This window comes from Anolis carolinensis, chromosome 5, assembly GCF_035594765.1.
Source record: "Anolis carolinensis isolate JA03-04 chromosome 5, rAnoCar3.1.pri, whole genome shotgun sequence".
Lineage (NCBI taxonomy): Eukaryota > Metazoa > Chordata > Lepidosauria > Squamata > Dactyloidae > Anolis > Anolis carolinensis.
This window is the reverse complement of record NC_085845.1, coordinates 158736803-158756510: the sequence shown is the minus strand read 5'-3', so window position 1 is coordinate 158756510 and position 19708 is coordinate 158736803. Positions and strand designations below refer to the sequence as shown.

At 39.5% G+C, this 19708-nt stretch overlaps 1 protein-coding gene across 1 annotated transcript in view; it reads right to left on the bottom strand.

Annotated features, from left to right (window-relative positions):
* Nucleotides 1-19708, bottom strand: part of mettl25 (methyltransferase like 25) — a 50372-nt gene that overhangs the window by 9816 nt on the left and 20848 nt on the right. The window contains exons 6-9 of the mRNA XM_003221139.4: nt 17181-17275; nt 12254-12283; nt 9972-10045; nt 2828-2921 (exon numbers count right to left, since the gene is read on the bottom strand). Coding sequence (XP_003221187.2) covers nt 2828-2921; nt 9972-10045; nt 12254-12283; nt 17181-17275 — 293 coding nt within the window. The remainder of the gene's footprint in view (nt 1-2827; nt 2922-9971; nt 10046-12253; nt 12284-17180; nt 17276-19708) is intronic.

Below are 19708 nucleotides of genomic sequence, written 5' to 3'. Positions count from 1 at the left end.
ACAAGATATGGACTGCTGAACCCCAAATGTGGGCAAGCTTGAAACTTCAGAATAAATGTTACTGATCTTGACAATATCTACTTCTGGATAAATACATGAAAGATTCTGCTACTCATATCTGAGAGCTTTGTTGATACAAATGGAAACTCTCAAATCTGCAAATCTATTGCTGGTTCATCAATTTTGGTAAGGCACATGGCAGATTGTGTTTTCTGAAATATATGACAGAACCTCTGCCTATACAAAAGAGAATTATTCTAAATAGCTACATGTACTTCTCTATCTTTGCTAAAGGTGAAGTTAGTTACTCATGTGTCCTGTAATGGCAACTTTGAAAGAAGTGACTGCAAATAAATCCTTGTGGATTTACTCAATTACTTGAATGCTCTTTTTTAGATTTGCAGTGTAATGGCCCAGGAGCTTCTATGGTTAACGTGTCAGACACTGATATCGCAGAGAACAAGTATCTTGCAAAAGGAGGACATCACTCCAAATTCTAGAGAATGGGTCACTTGAGGAGGCCTCCAAAGGATTGGAGGGCTTCCAATAGCTAGTATTACTTTTAAACTTAAAGGTGCCCCCAAACCAGAGATCAAAATTTGAAAATAAGATGTAGTTTTTTTAAAGGGCAGGGACAGAGTTAACAGCATGAGGAGGCAACTTCATATTTGCTTTTAGTTTAACAAGACTCGTTCTTGCATTTTTTATATAAAAAAAATAAATTCAGAACAGTTTGAAACAATAAATTATGTTAAAACAATATGAAATGCAGAGGCACATCTCTGTCCACTAAAGTTTCATTTAGCTACCATGAGTAATAGATGTTAATTCATACAAACATGATGCTATGGTGGAAAAGGCTGTCCAGAAGCCATTTTAGTTCTCCCACAAAAATCTGCAGACCATACCTCAACCTGTGATGCTCAATCTTACAACACTAAGCAGGGGGTTTAATATTTATTTACTTACTGGCTTAGGCACCTGACGATGCCTGGTTTAGGTCTTTTGTAAAGATAACTATTATAAATAGTCTTTGTTTGGTTTTGGATTTAATTGATGGACCCAATGGAACATTCATAAGGATATGGGTAAACTACTGTTATCATCTGTCATTGTTCCTGCCAGTATTTCAAGTTGGTCGTGATGGGTATATGTGCCAAATCTGATACAGATCCATCATTGGTGGGATTCACAGTGCTACCTGGATGTTGGGTGAACTGTAACTCCTATAATCCCAGACCAATCCCCCACCCCCAAAAAAACCCCTCCAGTATTTTCTGTTGATCATGGGGGAGGGGGGAGAGTGGGTCTGTGTGCCAAATTCAGTCCAGATCTGTCACTGCTGGGAGTCTCAAGACGCTTCCAGAAAGCACCAAAACGCAGAATTAATATGCTGGATAAAGAAACCCAGGACCACAGAGAAGGTCCCCATAAAGACCTGCCATCCTCACAGCCCTTCTGTGTCTTGGGATAAAATCTCCTGGGTTTTTTTTTAATTCTCAATTATGCACTGATGTGAATATCCTAATAAAAACATGGAGAGACTCCTATGTGTGCATAAAAACATCAGCATATAACATTAGGAATTTCTTTGAAAGCTGCTGAATTTCCCTCTTTCCACAATTGCTTATTCACGATCTATTTAATATTTTAAAGGTTAAAATAAACACTTTAAGAGACCTCTAATGGCTCTCTACTTCTTCTCTCTTGAAACCAGCCGGCTCTCTGTGGGATCAGCTGTTTCAGGCTTTTAAAAATCTCCACGGACGGGAAGCAAACTCCACAGAGGGTAAAGAGGGAAATCCTGAACTACACATGACTGCCGGGCTACACAGTCATGGGAAAATTCACTTTTTTCACCCGGAACTGGGATAAAGCAGGACCTTTTTGTATCAGGTTGAGAGCACATTTAGCACAAACATCCCCCTTTAGCCTGTTATCTCCTGTTTCTTTTGTCCTGTGTGGAAGGTCTCTTAGTGCTCTCTGGAAGTGCGAACTGTCTTGGAAATCACACACACACATAACCACCCACCCACATGTATACAAACAAATTTACACTATAAATAATATATAGATAGATTTCATTTCTATGCTGCCTTTTTGCCAAAAGTGGGAACCAAGGTAGCCAAAAACAATAAATTAAAACAATTTAACAATACAATACAAATTTTAAAATAATTTCTGAAACTCATATTAATTAGCATAAAATCATTTAAAAGACATGCAAATATTAAAAAAATAAATAAAACACCCATCATAATAAGAAATTTCCCTGTCCACATAAGAGCCTACTTAAACAGAAATGTCTTTGCCTGATGGTAAAAGGAAAGCAGAGAGGGTGTCAGTCTAGTCTTCCACATAAGGCAATTTCAGAGGGTGGGAGCAGCCACTGAACTGCATTACAGAACATATTTTGACATCAATAATACTATTGACTTGACATTGAAGATACTCTTCAGCTAATACAGGTCCAATACGAAAATAACCTCAAATTAAATTGGTTTCTCTACAGATTACGACAGTTCCGTTTATGTTTGCTGTTTTGCATCTGCTTTAAATTAAACAATTTTACAAGCGGATAACTTTTTCAAAAATATTTATTATAGATAATGAAACAATTGTAGGAAGATACTAATCTTTTTCAAAACAATATTCAGCTCGCAGTAATTTGGCATTGGTCTGTAACTTACATTTACAATAGACCTGAATTTCATTATCCAAAAAACAGAATTGGATTTCAAAAGAACCATCTAGCAAACAAAGGAATCATCTAGCAAACAACACATCTGAATTAATAAATGAGAAATACATATAATTGTCAGCTTACCTTTGACTCATCAAGTTCAAGCTTTTTTAAAGATTTCCTGACATAATCCAGGAAGGAAGATGTTTTGGAATATACTTTTCCAATATTACGATCACTGAAACAATAAAAAAATATTTATTTTGTTGTATTAAGAGGCTGCTTATTGTAACTCCCCAAAGAACACACACACACACATCAACCATAGGCATCCATGTAACATCTAAATCAAAAAATAATATTTTTATTACTTCAATATGCAGTGTTCCCTCACTTATCGCTGGGGTTAGGTTCCAGGACCACCCACAATTTATTTATTTACTACATTTATATCCTGCTCTTCTCACCCCGAAGGGGACTCAGAGCAGCTTACAAATCAAACGAACATATAATGTATTATTAGCATAGCACAATATAAGCATTAAATTACTATATTGTACTATATCATTATATGGTAATATTAGTAATATTACATTTAATATATAATATATAGTTAATATTATTATATTGTATTAGTAGTATAATATTGTATTCCATTATAATATTATTATCAATATTATATATATATATATATACAATATATTATATATTTATAAATTATATATATATGTATATAAAATTAGCATAGCATGTTGCTATGGCACAGGAGACAAGATGGAACTATCTTCCTGGCTCTCACGTTGGTATAATGTCTTCCTGGCCCCCCATTCTTCACTCTGACCCCAGAGTGGCAGTTATTCCTTGGGGGGAGGGGCTCCCAACTGATGACACAGGATACAGGTTGGTATGATGTCTTCCTGGCCCCCTGGCAATAAGTGAAAATCCGCAAAGTAGGGACACTATATTTATTTTAATATTTATACATTATTTTAGTTAGTTATACAGTTTTAAGTCTTTATCAACCAATTGTGTGCTGATAAGTCACCTCCTTCTCCTCCCGTTGCCGCTTGGGCTTCTTTTCTCTCCCTTTGGCTTCTCATCCCTCCTTTCCTTAGGCTGTAAATTGTATTTTTTTAAGATTTATAATACTCTTTTAGAGTCTATTGAAAAACCATAAAATAGTGAATCTGCAAAAAGTGAACTGCAAAGTAGTGAGGGAACACTGTAATTACTTTCAGAAAAAGGGAAGGTTTTGCTATATTTGCTTAACTCAGTGTCTTTTTTTTGTTCTATTATACTCCATGTATCCTTTCTACTTACGTTTTTCCAGTTTCCTTTGTGTATTTAAAATAATGTTATAGTTATATTGGACCATATCCAATGGAATTGTAGGAGAGACCTATCTATATAGAGGGTACTTATATGGGCCCCTAAACACAGCATAAGCTTCATCTGAAAGGATACTATAGTGTGTTTTGGAGCTCTGGTGACGAATAATCTTGATGTTGCCACCTTAGTCCTTTGTTACTAAGGAGTCATTCAACCTTACTGCCCTTTCAACTAATATCTTAAGGGAGCTGTGGCGGTGCAGTAGGTTAAACCGTTGTGCCGGCCGAACTGCTGACCTGAAGGTCGGAAGCGCCCCCTGGGCAAGGCCGATTCTCTCACACCAGAAATGGCTTGCAGTATGTTCTCAATTCACTTCTGACACAAATAAAAAACCTAGTATCTTGTCACTTAATCTCACTTTGCTTGGGAAGAATTGGGAAGCAAGTGTTTTAGATCTTCTAGTGTAGAGAAGCTGCTATTTGTCCTTGCTGACCTTAAATTAGTTAATTATTAGGAAGAAATCTTACCAGACAAGTTATATGGTTATAACCATTTAAAAGCCTATAAAATGTAAGGATTCCCTGTGTTCACCTATTCACTAATCTAATCGAGATAAACAATATTTAAGTTATGGGCTCCACTCTGGCTTCAAGTTGTTTCTGACTTATGGTGACCCTAGGGTGAACTTATAATGGCAAGGCTTCTTCAACAGGGAATTGCCTTTGCCTAAATTGCCCAAGGTTACGCTGTGGGTTCTCACTGCAGACCAAGTGTTTGAACCCTGGTTTCCAGAGTCCAGTTATCAAACCACTACACCACACTGGCTTTCTCATAGTATGCATCATTACTTATTCCTTCATTTAACTTTGCCTGCTTTTCAAGCAGACACTGCATGCGCTGTCTTCATTCCAAAAAGCTAGGTTTGCCAACTTTAGTGCAGAAAAAGCACCATGTAATTCACTAGCTTCTTGCCATGAATTGATTTAATGGGAAGAGACTTGAAAGTGTGAGCTAGTTTGCAACAGAATATACCAAGACAGATGATGATGATTATTATTATTACTATTTATACCCCACTTTATCTCCCCCAAATGGGGCTCAAAGCAGCTTAACACAAAAGCATCAGTATAACCATTTAAAATATACTAATATACGAACATTAAAATAGGATAAAATATAAACAATATTTTAAAATTTCCAATTAAAATCATTAAAACAAATTCAGTCAAAAACCACAGCACCCCCTGAAGTGATCTTTAGAAACTTAATCTTTAAAAGCCTGTATAAATATAAAGGTTTTAGACTGCTGCTGTAAGGACAGCAAGGAGGGGGCCATTTCGGCATCTCTGGACAGGGTGTTCCGGAGTTGAGGGGTAGCCATGGAAAAAGCCTGTTCTCTCAGTCCCACCAATCATGTTTAAGGTGGAGGTGGAATTGAGAGAAGAGCTCTCTTGAAGATCTCAGGGCCTGGGCAGGTTTGTACAAGTGGATGCAGTCAGCCAAATTGTCCTGTTTTGTCTTTCAAGAACAGCCTTAAGACACTGTGGTAAGTAAATGAAAACTGCTTTACTTCAGCAAAACATAAAGTACAGTACACTCAGTGAAATAATGCAAAAGAAAGCCAGGAAGCCTTGCTTCAGACAAAGAAACAGGCATAAATCCAGATGCAGACTTGGAACAGGCACACAGAGAGTAAAGGCATTAGAGTCAGTTTGTTACCAGCAAGAGTTGGCTGCACCTGCTTCGGCTTTTATAGCCCTGGGTCCCCACACAGCAGCTAGGGCAGTTCCTAATTACGCAGCTGCATTTCTGGCAGCTAATCTAGCTGAACGACGTCTCTGCTCTGTTTCCTTTCACCTCTCCTGGAATGAGGGTACTAGCAAAGTCTCATCCTGATGGATCCAGATGGATTCTTGAGGTCTCTTGGGGATCTTCCTGTCATGGAGGCTGACGATCCTGTCGATGCTTTGGTAGATCGCTACAATAGCGAGATGTCCAGGGCAATTGACATGATCGCCCCCGAACGTCCCCTCTCATTGCGAAGAGTCACTTCGGCTCCCTGGTTCACGGAGGAGCTGGCAGTGATGAAGCGCTCGAGGAGGGGACTAGAGTGCCACTGGCGGAAAACTCGTAGCGTTTCTGACCGAGCACGGGCTAGAGCCGCTATTAGGGCCTACTCCGCGGCTTTGCGGGCAGCCAGGAAGACCTTCACGACTGCCCGCATAGCGTCTGCAACTAACAGACCATCGGAGTTGTTTCGGGTCGTCGGGGAGCTCCTTCACCCTCCTGAGGGGGGAGGGGCACCCGAAGACTCGGCAACTCGGTGCAGCGAGTTCGCGCACCACTTTGCAGACAAAGTCGCTCAGACTCGCTTCGACTTGGATGCTAGTTTTGTTGCAGTGCCAAAAGAGGTAACTGAGGCACCTGTCTGTTCGAACTTGTGGGATTCGTTTCAGCTTGTTCGCCCGGATGACGTGGACAGGATCCTTGGGGCGGTGAGAGCGACCACTTGCTCTGCAGACCCTTGCCCCTCGTGGCTAATTAAATCGGCCAGAGGAGGGTTGGTAGAGTGGTTTGTGATGATAATTAATGCCTCTTTGGATCAAGGCAAATTTCCATCTGTCCTCAAACAGGCCATAGTGAGGCCTATATTGAAGAAGGCCTCCCTTGATTCGGCCATTCTAAACAACTACAGACCAATCTCGAACCTCCCTTTCTTGGGCAAGGTCCTGGAGCGGGTGGTTGCCTCGCAGCTCCAGGGTTTCCTGGATGACACCGATTTTCTGGACCCATCGCAGTCTGGCTTTAGACCTGGGCACAGTACTGAGACGGCTTTGGTCGCCTTGGTGGATGACCTCCGCAGGGAGCTGGACAGGGGGAGTGTGACCCTGCTGGTTCTCTTGGACATCTCAGCGGCTTTCGATACCATCGACCATGGTATCCTTCTGGGACGGCTCTCCGGGATGGGCCTTGGGGGCATGGCTCTGTCGTGGCTTCAGTCCTTCCTGGAGGGCCGTTCCCAGTTGGTGAAGCTGGGGGACACCTGCTCAGACCCCTGGCCTTTGACCTGTGGGGTCCCGCAAGGTTCCATTCTGTCCCCCATGCTTTTTAACATCTACATGAAACCGCTGGGAGAGGTCATCTGGAGTTTTGGAGTTCGGTGCCATCTCTACGCAGATGACACTCAACTCTACTACTCCTTTCCATCGAACTCCAAGGAAGCCCCCCAGATACTGAACCAGTGCTTGGCAGCTGTGATGGGCTGGATGAGGGCGAATAAGCTGAAGCTTAATCCCGACAAGACAGAGGTCCTCCAGGTCAGTCGTATGTCCGATCGGGGTATTGGGTGGCTACCTGTGCTTGACGGGGTCGCACTCCCCCTGAAGGTGCAGGTCCGCAGTTTGGGGGTCCTCCTGGACTCAGCACTGACACTTGATGCTCAGGTGTCGGCCGTGGCCGGGAGGGCCTTTGCACAATTAAAACTTGTGCGCCAACTGCGACCTTACCTCGTGAAGTCTGATCTGACCACGGTGGTCCATGCCTTAGTTACCTCTAGACTGGACTATTGCAATGCACTCTACGTGGGGCTGCCCTTGAAGACGGCCCGGAAACTCCAACTAGTTCAACGTTCGGCAGCCTTGCTTCTAACTGGAGCAAATTATAGGGAGCGGTCAACCCTCCTGCTTAAGGAGCTCCACTGGCTGCCGTTCACCTTCCGGACCCAATTCAAGGTGCACGTGATCACCTACAAAGCCCTGAACGGTTTGGGACCCTCCTACCTTAGGGATCGCCTCTCCCCCTACGAACCTGCACGATCTCTTCGTTCGTCGGGGGAGGCCCTCCTCTCGCTCCCACCTCCGTCACAAGCACGGTTGGTGGGGACGAGAGAGAGGGCCTTCTCCGTGGTGGCCCCCCGGCTCTGGAACTCGCTCCCCAGGGAAATCAGGCAAGCCCCCACCCTGGTAGCATTCAGAAAGAGCTTGAAAACCTGGCTCTTTACTCAAGCCTTTAGATAAAGATTGCTCATCCAGAAGCAATCTGAATCTGTGACCATTCTTGTACCGGTTTGCACCTTTTACCTTTGTCAACTCGATATAGACACAGGGTCTATTCCCATCCCAATTTGCGCTTCCAGAATTTGCAGCACTTTATCAGTCACCTTGTGTCTACAATATTTATATGGTGCACTTTACCCAGTCTACTTTTACAATCTCTCAGTTTTAATTCATGTTTTTATTAGTTCTTGTTTTTTATTGGCTAATGTTTTATTTTTATTTTTTTATTTTTTTTATTGTGCAAGTTGTTGTCTATTGCTGTGTTTTATACTGCTACTGTTTTTATTCGGGCTTGGCCCCATGTAAGCCGCCCTGAGTCCCCTTCGGGGAGATAGAGGCGGGGTATAAAAATAAAGTTATTATTATTATTATTATTATTATCCTCAGACTCCAACTCACCCTCACATTCATGACCACTTTCCTGCTCCCCTTCCTCTTCTGAAGAAGAGGAATCCCTAACACAAATAGCCTGGACTCTCAACCCAAACTGTCTAGGGCTTTAAAGGTCATAATCAGAACTTTGAATTGTGCCCGAAAACAGATTGGCAGCCAGTGGAGCTTCTGCAACAGGGGGGTTGCCTATTCCCTGTAGCCAGCCCCAGTTAGTAACCTGGCTGCAATTCTTTGGACCAACTAAAGTTTCCATGCACTCTTCAGAGGCAGCCCCTCATAGAGAGTGTTACAGTAAGCCAGATGGGATGTAACTAAGTCATATACCACTGTGGCCAGATCTGACTTCTCAAGGAAGGGGTGCAGTTGGTGCACAAGTTTTAATTGTGCAAAGGCCCTCCTGGCCACTGCTGATACCTGGACCTCCAAGTTCAATGACAAGTCCAGGACAACCCTCAAACTTTGAACCTGTGTCTTTGGGGGGGGGTGTAACCTCATCCAACACAGGCAGTATACTTATTCCTGGGTCTGTCTTCCACCTGACCAGGAGCACCTCTGTCTTGTCGGGATCAAGTTTCAAATTGTTAGCCCTAATCCAGTCCACTACTAATGACAGGCATTGGGTCAGGACAGCTTTCTTGGTCTTAGGTGGAAAGGAATATTAGAGCTGGGTGTCATCCACATATATGTGGCACCATATTCCAAAATTCCTATGATCTCTCCCAGCAGTTTCATGTATATGTAAACAGCATGGGGGTCAAAACGGAACCATGAGGAACCCCACAGGTTAACAGCCAGGAGTTCGAACAGGAGTCTCCCAGCACCACCTTCTGGGTATGGCCTCCAGAAAGGATCGGAGCAACTGCAAAACATTGCCTCCCAGTCCCATCCCAAAGATGGCCCAGGAGGATACAATGGTCAATGATATTGAAAGCCGCTGAAAGATCCAAGAGAACCAACAGGGACACACTCCCCCTATCTAGATCCTTTTGCAGGTCATCCACCAAGGTGACCAAAGCTATCTCTGTTCCATAGCCAGGCCTGAAACCAGATTGAAATGGATCTAGATAACCCGTTTTATCCAGAAATCCTTGGATTTGGGAGGCTGCCACATGCTCCAGAACCTTGCTCAGAAATGGAAGGCTGATCGTTGTCCATAGTGTTGAGATGGCTTTTTAAATAGAGGCAAGTTGGAACTTTGCCTTGTTCCAAGGCAGCATTGACCACCACCTTCACCCACTCTGCCAGTCCCCCTCTGGCCTGTTTGACCAGCCAGGAAGGACAAAGATCTAGAATACATGTGGTAGCTCTCACTTCTCTAAGGATCCTGTCCACATCTTCAGGCTGCACCAATTGAAAAGTATCAATCAACACTGAAGAATAATAATAATAAAAAAACACTTTAAGCCAACTGGGATATTAAATGTTTGCTGCACATTACTTTCACTGATATCATGAATAAAAAGAGGGAAGGTTGTCTTTCCTTAATGATATGTGAAGTTATAACATACTACCTTCTTTTGACTCCATATTCTTCTACTACAATAACCTGCAGTACAGCTCGATAAAACAATGATTCAGTAGGCAGCTGCAAGGAATCAACAACAAGAAGTTTAACTGTATGCAGATACCACAACCAGAACAGTAAAAATAATTGGCTGTCTTTAACTAATTACTAGTTACTGTACATTCCTCCTAATGTTGCTAGCAAGTTTCCTATTTCCATGTTAAATTGTTGTTCTTTAGAAACATAATGATATAACCATAATTACTGGAAAAAACAAAATTCAACAAAAAACATTGAGAGGAACTGAGAAAAGAGAAAGCTATAAAGACCTACAGGCAAAAGTAGTCCCTGTTATGTGTTTTACAGCATAAATGTACTCATTTAGTATAATATTTTTCAAATGTTAGAGGCAAAACATTTTTGAAAAGAATTTTATGAGCTCCCTTCCACTTACTTCACAAGAACTTAAAAACAATGTAATTTTTCAAGGACTTCTTGCTGTTAAGAATGACCAATTATTCAATCAATGATCATCTTCCACCTCTGAAAATGTACGGCAAATTAATCCCTTATGTAATCTTCTGCATCAATGAGCTGACTGACATGTAAATACACTGACATGTAAATCTGATGGGCTAAGCAACCATGTCCTTTGTCTATATATACCATAGAGGTTGGTATGTGGCACAGCAATTACTTGAAGTAGCCACAGAAAGAATTTTGATGGGGATTTGTAAACAAAGAATATTGAGAGTCCTGCCAAAACCAAACATTTGCAATAAATTAAAAGGAAATCCTTGCTGTACTCTCCCCCTTTTATATCTTTATTTCTGTAGGACCTACAGAATATTGTAGGTAATATTGACCTACTTAATATTGAGACAAATATTCCCAGATTGTTCATTGGTTCATTTTGGCAAGATTTTAGATCTGACCACTATGTTCCTGGTTAAATGGCAGAAAATTATTTTTATGATGCACAATATGGCTTTACTTTCTCCCAATATTGGGCTATAAACTGAGAAATAACATTTCAGCAACTAGCAAGTCTTGTGGAAAGATCTGAACTTGCAGCGATGAGAAAACACAGCTACCCAACTATAAAAATGAAAAGAGAAGGGTGTGCTTTCTTCTTTTAAAATGTAGTTTTATGGACTCTGATTACATTACTCAGAAAGCACGCAAGATGAAGGGAAAAAAATCCATCTTGTAAGATGCCCAACTAAGGAAAAAATCACTTTATTCTAGGGAGCAACAGAAATCCATTCACCTCTGAACACAAACAGCCAAATCCCCTCTAACATACCCCAAACATGTGCATTTATGTGAAAAAAGCTGCAACTTGAAGCAACTCAAACTTGAGTGATGGAAGTTGAGTGCCTAAAACAGGGCTTCTGCTTGCTTTTTCCATGTGCTATGGATCAACTAAAACAGGCAACTGGAAGAATCTACTTCATACTTCATTATATGGTAACAATGAAATGTGACTCATGTATTTCATGAATTTTATATCCTATTTTCAGGCTTCCACAATCATAAAGCGATTTTCTGTACATCTTGTGTTCTTTACAAAGTCATGCTGTATATTTTAGGGAATGAAGTGGAGGTCCATGGCAGTCACTGACTGACACAAGAAAGACTTGTGTCTGCAACAGTCAATGGAAGCAAGATCACTATAGGGACAGAAAGCTCAAAAAGGCCATTCATCCGGTTTAAGTCGTATCCAAACAAACTCTTGGAAAAAACAGAAGTGAATTGAACATGGATTCCAACTAGGTCACATACTTTAATGAGATTTTCTTTGCTAGATTCTCAGAAGAAGAAAATTACCATGTTTTCACTAATATATCTTTAGACTCAGAAAATGTGTTTTTATTTTCAATTTACAGGTGGAACTACAAAAACATACTTTACAACAAGCTCCAATGCAGTTATTCAGTAGCATCCAATAATTTCTCTTCTTTAAAGAAAGCTATGACAATAAATAAAGTTAAGACTGAACTGAAAGATATGCAGAGTACTTTTAATGTATGCTCTTTCTATTTCAGTCACTGTTAATTAGCTGAAGAAAATTACATTTTATCTTTGCTTCACGAAGAGCAGAAAACAGAAGTGTAATTTCATGGTGTTGATGCAGAATATCAATCTGCCTCAGATGCAAGCTTTACTATTGCCCAACTCTTTGATTCCAGCAAACCACAAGTTCAGCACAAGGTCATGCATTCAAAGTATTCAAAGAGAGAAGACTGGCTTTGTCATTAGAAGGGTTAAATACACAACATTACTCACCATTTGGCCAACTGCAACTCGCTCCAAAGCCTTTAAACAGAAAAGAAAGAGTATTGTGAGGTTTGTATACAGAGTTCATAAAGAAAAGAATAACCCATTAACAGATGATGTGATATAAAAATATGTCTGTTGGCTGAAATGTGTTATCATCACCACATGTTATTTAAGACTGCAATCTAGAATGTACAATTATAATGAAATGTATATATCTACTTCTGCAAAGAAATAAAATAATACTAGACTGTATATTTTGAAGTATATTTTCTCAATCTAATAACCAGTGTTGGTCTCCAGTGAGTTTCTAGTTCACATTCAATAATGTACATAAAATTGAAAATGTAGGCCTTCACACAAAACACAATCTCAGCAGTGTATTTATTAATAAAATAATACGGGGGAGGAGATGGAATGATAGTAAATTGTTACTTATATTTGCAAACCTTGAAGACCCATAAGTGCTGCTGCTATTGTTTTGTTTAAACAGAAGTGTGATCTAGACTGAAATACTAGGTTGGTTTTAACCATTTCTAGAGTTAATCTTTGAAATGCTTTGGGTTTTTATTTCTTAGATTCAAGGTTCCTGTTTCTTTTTTAAAAAAAATAATTACTGTATATACTTGAGTATAAGCCGACCTGAATATAAGCTGAGGCACCTAATTTTGCCACAAAAAACTGGGAAAACTTATTGACTCGAGTATAAGCCGAGGGTGGGAAATGCGACAGATACTGGTAAATTTCAAAATAAAAAATAGATACTGTAACGGAAAACATTATTTTAATGGGAGATGGGGCGGGGTATAAAAATAATGTTGGTTTAATAGTAAAGGTAGGCAGGAGTTAGCTACTTCTGATTGGCTGTGTGTCGCCATGGTAACGTAACTACTGCTGTAGAAATGTAACTATTTGGAGACGCTAGCAAGAAAGGGGCAGAGCTAGCCGAAAGGACAAAGGAAGGAACTTTTTAGAGGTTAGTTCAGTTCAGGTTCTAGCTAGGGAGCTAGAAGGAAGACTTCTGTATGTTGAGGTTCTAGCTAGGGAGCTAGAAGGAAGACTTCTGTATGTTGAGGTTCTAGCTAGGGAGCTAGAAGGAAGACTTCTGTATGTTGAGGTTCTAGCTAGGGAGCTAGAAGGAAGACTTCTGTATGTTGAGGTTCTAGCTAGGGAGCTAGAAGGAAGACTTCTGTATGTTGAGGTTCTAGCTAGGGAGCTAGAAGGAAGACTTCTGTATGTTGAGGTTCTAGCTAGGGAGCTAGAAGGAAGACTTCTGTATGTTGAGGTTCTAGCTAGGGAGCTAGAAGGAAGACTTCTGTATGTTGAGGTTCTAGCTAGGGAGCTAGAAGGAAGACTTCTGTATGTTGAGGTTCTAGCTAGGGAGCTAGAAGGAAGACTTCTGTATGTTGAGGTTCTAGCTAGGGAGCTAGAAGGAAGACATCTGTATGTTGAGGTTCTAGCTAGGGAGCTAGAAGGAAAACTTCTGTATGTTGAGGTTCTAGCTAGGGAGCTAGAAGGAATACTTCTGTATGTTGAGGTTCTAGCTAGGAAGCTAGAAGGAAGACTTCTGTATGTTGAGGTTCTAGCTAGGGAGCTAGAAGGAAGACATCTGTATGTTGAGGTTCTAGCTAGGGAGCTAGAAGGAAGACTTCTGTATGTTGAGGTTCTAGCTAGGGAGCTAGATGGAAGACATCTGTGTTTCAGTTTTCTAGCCAGTGAGCTAGAAGGAAGATATGTGTGTTCATGTTATGGCTTCAAATGTTATATTGAAGTAATAAGAGACTAATTTAAGTCTGGTTCTCAGTTAGGTAGAACTGAGAGGAATAAGGAGTCTGTTGAGACCAGGTTTCAGTCAATTTGACTATAGTGAAGAGTAACTTTGAGTTTTAAGTGCCCAACTAGTCAGAAAGGCTGTGGAGAAATATATTTCTGAAAGGAAAGATAGTGCCTCAACAAGTTGAACTAAGTTTAAGTGTTTGGAAAGTTATATATCTATCAACAGCTTTGTGTAACCAAGTGAGTGCAAGACAATATATGTTATAACACCCAAGTGGAACTGAAAAAAAGAACCTTTGTAACAAGATATGCTTTATGTGCCAAAGAACTTATAAATAAACATTTCTTTGTTTTCAATAAAGATAATGTCTTTGAGCTGTGAACTGCACTACACAGAGTCTGCCAGGATTCGTCCCTCATTCTCTCCTCAGTATCACATCACCTCACATGCACTGGCCTTTCCTAATATCCAAGACAGCCTTCTTAATATAGCCCTTGCAATATCCAAGATGGCTCACTGCTACAGAATCTTGGGAGGTGTAGTTTGGTATGGTAGCATTATTTGGCTGAGAAAGCTAAGCTGTAAGAGTTAAAATCCAATAATTTATCCTCCCTACAGAATCTATCTTATATGCACTTTTAACTATGATTTATTTGCTATTTTATTGGGTTGTGTTTTTATGATTGTATATGGCATTGAATATTTGCCTTTCCATTTGGAAGCTGCCCTGAGTCCTTTCGGGGAGAGATGGCAGGTTAGACATAAAATATAATAATAATAATAATAATAATAATAATAATAATAATAATAATAATAATAATACCTGGAGAGCTGAAGTTTGCCCATACCTGTTCTATACTGCACTTTCCAGACCTTTCCCATCACAATTTGCTATTGAGCTTGATGCACGATTAAGACATTATTTCCAGCTTACTGAATTTGGCTGTATATGTTGTGGCTGAGGGGGCAAAAATTACCTTACAGCCATCTTGTGTAACTTCCAAAACCCAACGCTTGAGAACATTTTGCACTATAGTCAGATATTTCCAAGGTCGTACACAAAGGGCTTGGCTAATATACCCTTTTTGAGATGGATCTAAATCAGGCATGGGCAAACTTTGCTGACCAAAAGAAAACCTTGTTTTGGGGGCCACTGGAAATGTAATCCCAAAAACAGTCTGGGATGTGATGGGGCAAAATCATTGCTGTGTCCATGCAGGTATTGTCATGTTGTGGTTGTATATGTATACTATGTTTTAACTGTATATTGACCATGTTTTTAACAAGGACATCAATAAGAACAGAGTGGGCCAATATGATTTGGGGGGGGGGGTGCAGCCCTCTCTTCATAGTGAAACATGGAGAACTAAAATGCAAGATAAGCAAAACCCATCAGAATGCATTTTTGTGGAATTATGAAAGTTAAAACAAAGGACGAACATGTCAAGGGGCCACAGACAGAAGTATATAAGAGGATCAGATGAAGATTAAATAAGCATTTAATTCAAAGAGAAGATGTGTGTTACAAGACTAGGATAGCACTGCAGCCAGGAACAGCAGAGCAGCTCTAATACTCTGATCAGCTTAACACTTGGCAGACGCTGCCAGCCCATTTTCATTCATAGATAGCATCTGTCAAAATATAACAAATCACATAGATTTAAATTGAGAGGAGAGTGATGGATTAACAAAGTAGCCTCCCAATGTAAATATTCTTAGAATTCTAAATGCATATCAAGACAGCAAGGTTGGAAATAACAAAACATTCCATTTAAAGGTATCTGGTTAAAAACAAACGTTTTAACTTTGCAAATAGACAGGCTATTTTGTCCCATGAGCTTAGGATGATCAGAAGATACTTGCAAAATCAATGAGAAGACTGGGCAGAAATGAACTTGCCTTCTTTTAGGCCCCTTCTACATTGTTGAATAAAATCCCACATTTTCTGCTTTGAACTGGCATATATGGCAGTGTGGACTCAGATAACCCATTTCAAAGAAGATATTGTGGGATTTTCTGCCTTGATATTCTGGGTTATATGGCTGTATGGAAGGGCCCTTAGACCATGGCAAGGAATTAGCCTTTATCTGATTTAATCTAACTAATCTGTGGTCAAAATTTAATTATTTCTTACCCATAACAGTATCAGAATATGAGTAGCTGGATTATGAAAATTGATTGAAAGTGAGCATTAATACACCATTAATAACATAATCTCAAAGCAGCAGTGGAACTCATGAAGCCTTCAACCATGTTGTTGGACTGCAGCTGCCAACATTCCTTCCAACTGGTTATCCAGACCTGGGGTCGCTGAGCATATAGTCAACATTATCTAGATCAGGGGTCCTCAAACTTTTAAAGCAGAGGGCCGGTCCACAATCCTTCAGACTGTTGAGGGGCCAAATTATCATTTGAAAAAAAAATCCAACAAATTCCTATGCACACTGCAAATGTCTTATTTGTAATGCAAAACAACAACAACAACAACAATGAAAGAACAATACAATATTTAAAAATGAAAACAATTTTAACCAACATAAGCCTATCAGGATTTCAATGGGAAGTGTGAGCCTGCTTCTAGCCAATGAGATAGTCAAGTTAATTAGGATTGTTGTTGTTGTTGTGTGCGTTCAAGTCATATCAGACTTTGAGCGAGCCTAAGTCAAAAATTATTTATTTATTCATTTACTACATTTATTTACTACATTTATATCCCGCCCTTCTCACCCTGAAGGGGACTCAGAGAAGCTGTATGTACATAGAATATATTATATTATTAACAAAGCACAATATTAGCATTATATATCATCATATTAAACTATACCACTATACTGTAGTATTATATGTAATATATAACATATTATTAATATTATTATATGGTATTATTAGTACAGTATTATATTGTATAACATGATATTATCAATATTATATGTATATACAATATATTATATTATTAAAACTGATATAAAAATATTATATTATAAAACTGAGGGCAGGGGCCAGGTAAATGACCTTGGAGGGCCGCATCCGGCCCCCAGGCCTTAGTTTGGGAACCCCTGATCTAGATGGTCAAATGATGACCATCTCTGCTTATTAGTGTATTTAGGACACAATTCTAGGTTTGCAAATGAAAAGGAAAGAGGTTTGAGGAAACTGTACCAAACAGGCTGCCATTCTGGCGTTACGTCCACAGAACCAACCTTCTTCTTTTAAATATTGGCACAAGGGGAAACCCCATACTCTATGAGTACCATCTGCAGAGAAAAGAACAATGTGCAATTTTTTTGGAAAAAATTAAATCACTTGGGACAACAAAACATTACAACTTTCTAAAATGTTATTAGGCTTAATACTACAAAAGAACAGTATGGAAAAATGTTTTATCTGACAAAAAGCATTTGTCTAAGGGACTGCACTGTATTGGAAACAATTATCAACATTGTTTAATATACAGTTTACAATATTGTTTCAACACATTAGCAGGCAGCTGTGACTTAATACATTACGGTGTTTTTGCGTTCTTAACACACTTATGGATCAAGCCCAAACATTCCTGGCAGCCATTTAAAGAGAACCATATTGAAGAGACCAATCAGTAAACATCAAACAAACACTAAAAGTTTGTTTCAATTTAATCGCCTTTATAAAATCAAATGTACTTAGTTTTTTCCTAGACTCTTAAATCCTATCGCTTGTCTGCGCTGCAATAAAATACCTTTTCTAACATTGTCACCTCAAAGACTTTCAAATAACAGAGAAAATGCTAGATTGTAACTCAAGAACTGTCTGGGAAATGGACTTCTACAAATGGATGCTGCAACATCTGTTCCTCTCCCCTGCTTCTTTATCATTTTTCACAGGTTTAATTCTAAGTTAGAAATCAAAGAATATCTTCAATATAAGATTGATTGCAAGATATAATAATCACTGATGAAAGAAACACTAACATTAACATTTCCTTCCTTAGTGAGTACAGGAGTACAGGAAAATCTCTATTATAGTAGTACCCCATGCCAATGTTTCTGAACAAAATCAAATGAGTTAAAAGGCCATCTATACCATGGAACATCCAATTTAGAGGCAGTGACCCTGATTTCAACTGATTTCATTTTTGGTTTATGTTTTTTTCCACAAAAGTCAAACTACATGTTTGTGGTGAATACAAATGGAGTGAAGCATCCTTTTAAAACTTCATTTTTAAAATATTTGTAGCAGAGAGTCTGTATGTACAACTTCTTTCTATGGCTCCCTCTACACTGCCATATAGTCCAGATCATCAAAGCAGATAACCCATATTATCCACTTTGAACTGGATTATATGAGTCTGCAATGCCATATAATCCAGCTCAAAGCAGATAATCTGGATTTTATCTGGTAGTGTAGAAGGGGCCTAAGGGCCCTTCTGAACAGGACCTATATTCCAGGATCTGATCCCAGATTTTCTATTTATCCCAGATTATATGGCAGTGCGGACTCATATAATCCAGTTTAAAGCAGAAAACGTGGGATCAGTTACTGGGATAGAGGGCCTTCCCCAGGTCCTTTCCCCCTTGCATTCCTTGCTTCTAAACCCCTGTTTCCCTCCCACTGCTCAGGGGATGCTTTTATTGTGCTTTCCTTGCATGGAAGAAGAGAGTGGACAGCATGGCCTCTGGAGTTTCTGCTATTATTATTATTATTATTATTGATTGGCCATCTGTTGGGAGTGTTTTGGTTTGTGCTTTTCCTGCATGGCAGAAGGGTGTTGGATTAGATGGTCCCTTGAGTTGTCCACTGAAATACTGTTAAATTTATGTTGGTTAAAATTATTCTTCATTTTAAACTTTCTTTCTTTCTTTTTTGTACTACAAACGAGAGATGTGCAGTGTGCCTAGGAATTTGTTCATGTATTTTTCAAGAAGTTCACACAAACACTCTACATCCATCTGCCACTGGCCTGGCCCATCTGTCAAATTTTATGTGGCCCCTGTGTCCAAAAGTTTGCCCATGTCATTCATATATATATATATATATATATATATATATATATATATATATATATATATATACACACACACACACACACACACACACACACACACACACACACACATATTATATTTAATATATTGTATATAATATATATATATATATACACACACACACACACACACACACACACACACACACACACATTTCTTTGGGCTACACAAGAAACTTTTCCTTCAAAAAGGACTCTGCATTTGAAAAAGTTTGAGAATTCCTGGATTAGGGTAATAGTTCCAATAGCACTCTGTCCATCCCACAAATTGGGATGCTCTTTGGAAAGCTGAGCCAATCTGGTTTTGTTTTTTTGTTTTTTTTTTTGTTGTTTTTTTAAAGGGGAGTCATGACTAATTGATATAGAAGAGGAATGGAACTGATTAGCCACACCAAAATGTGCAAAATACATTATGCTACCATTTAATGTTCAGCTGGTTTCTTCATCAGGCAAAGATGTTGAAAACCATACTGGAGAAGAAAAGTGACAGTCTTGACATCACTATTCTGTGTCTTGTTTGAGATGTTTGCTCACGCTGGTATTTAAGTTGGCCTTGAGAGAGGACTGATGCAGGTAAAAGCCATATCTATTTCTCAGTCACAAGGCGATTGATGACAAGGGCAGGCAAAGCCAGACAATATAATTTATTTCTCCATTAAGAGCAACC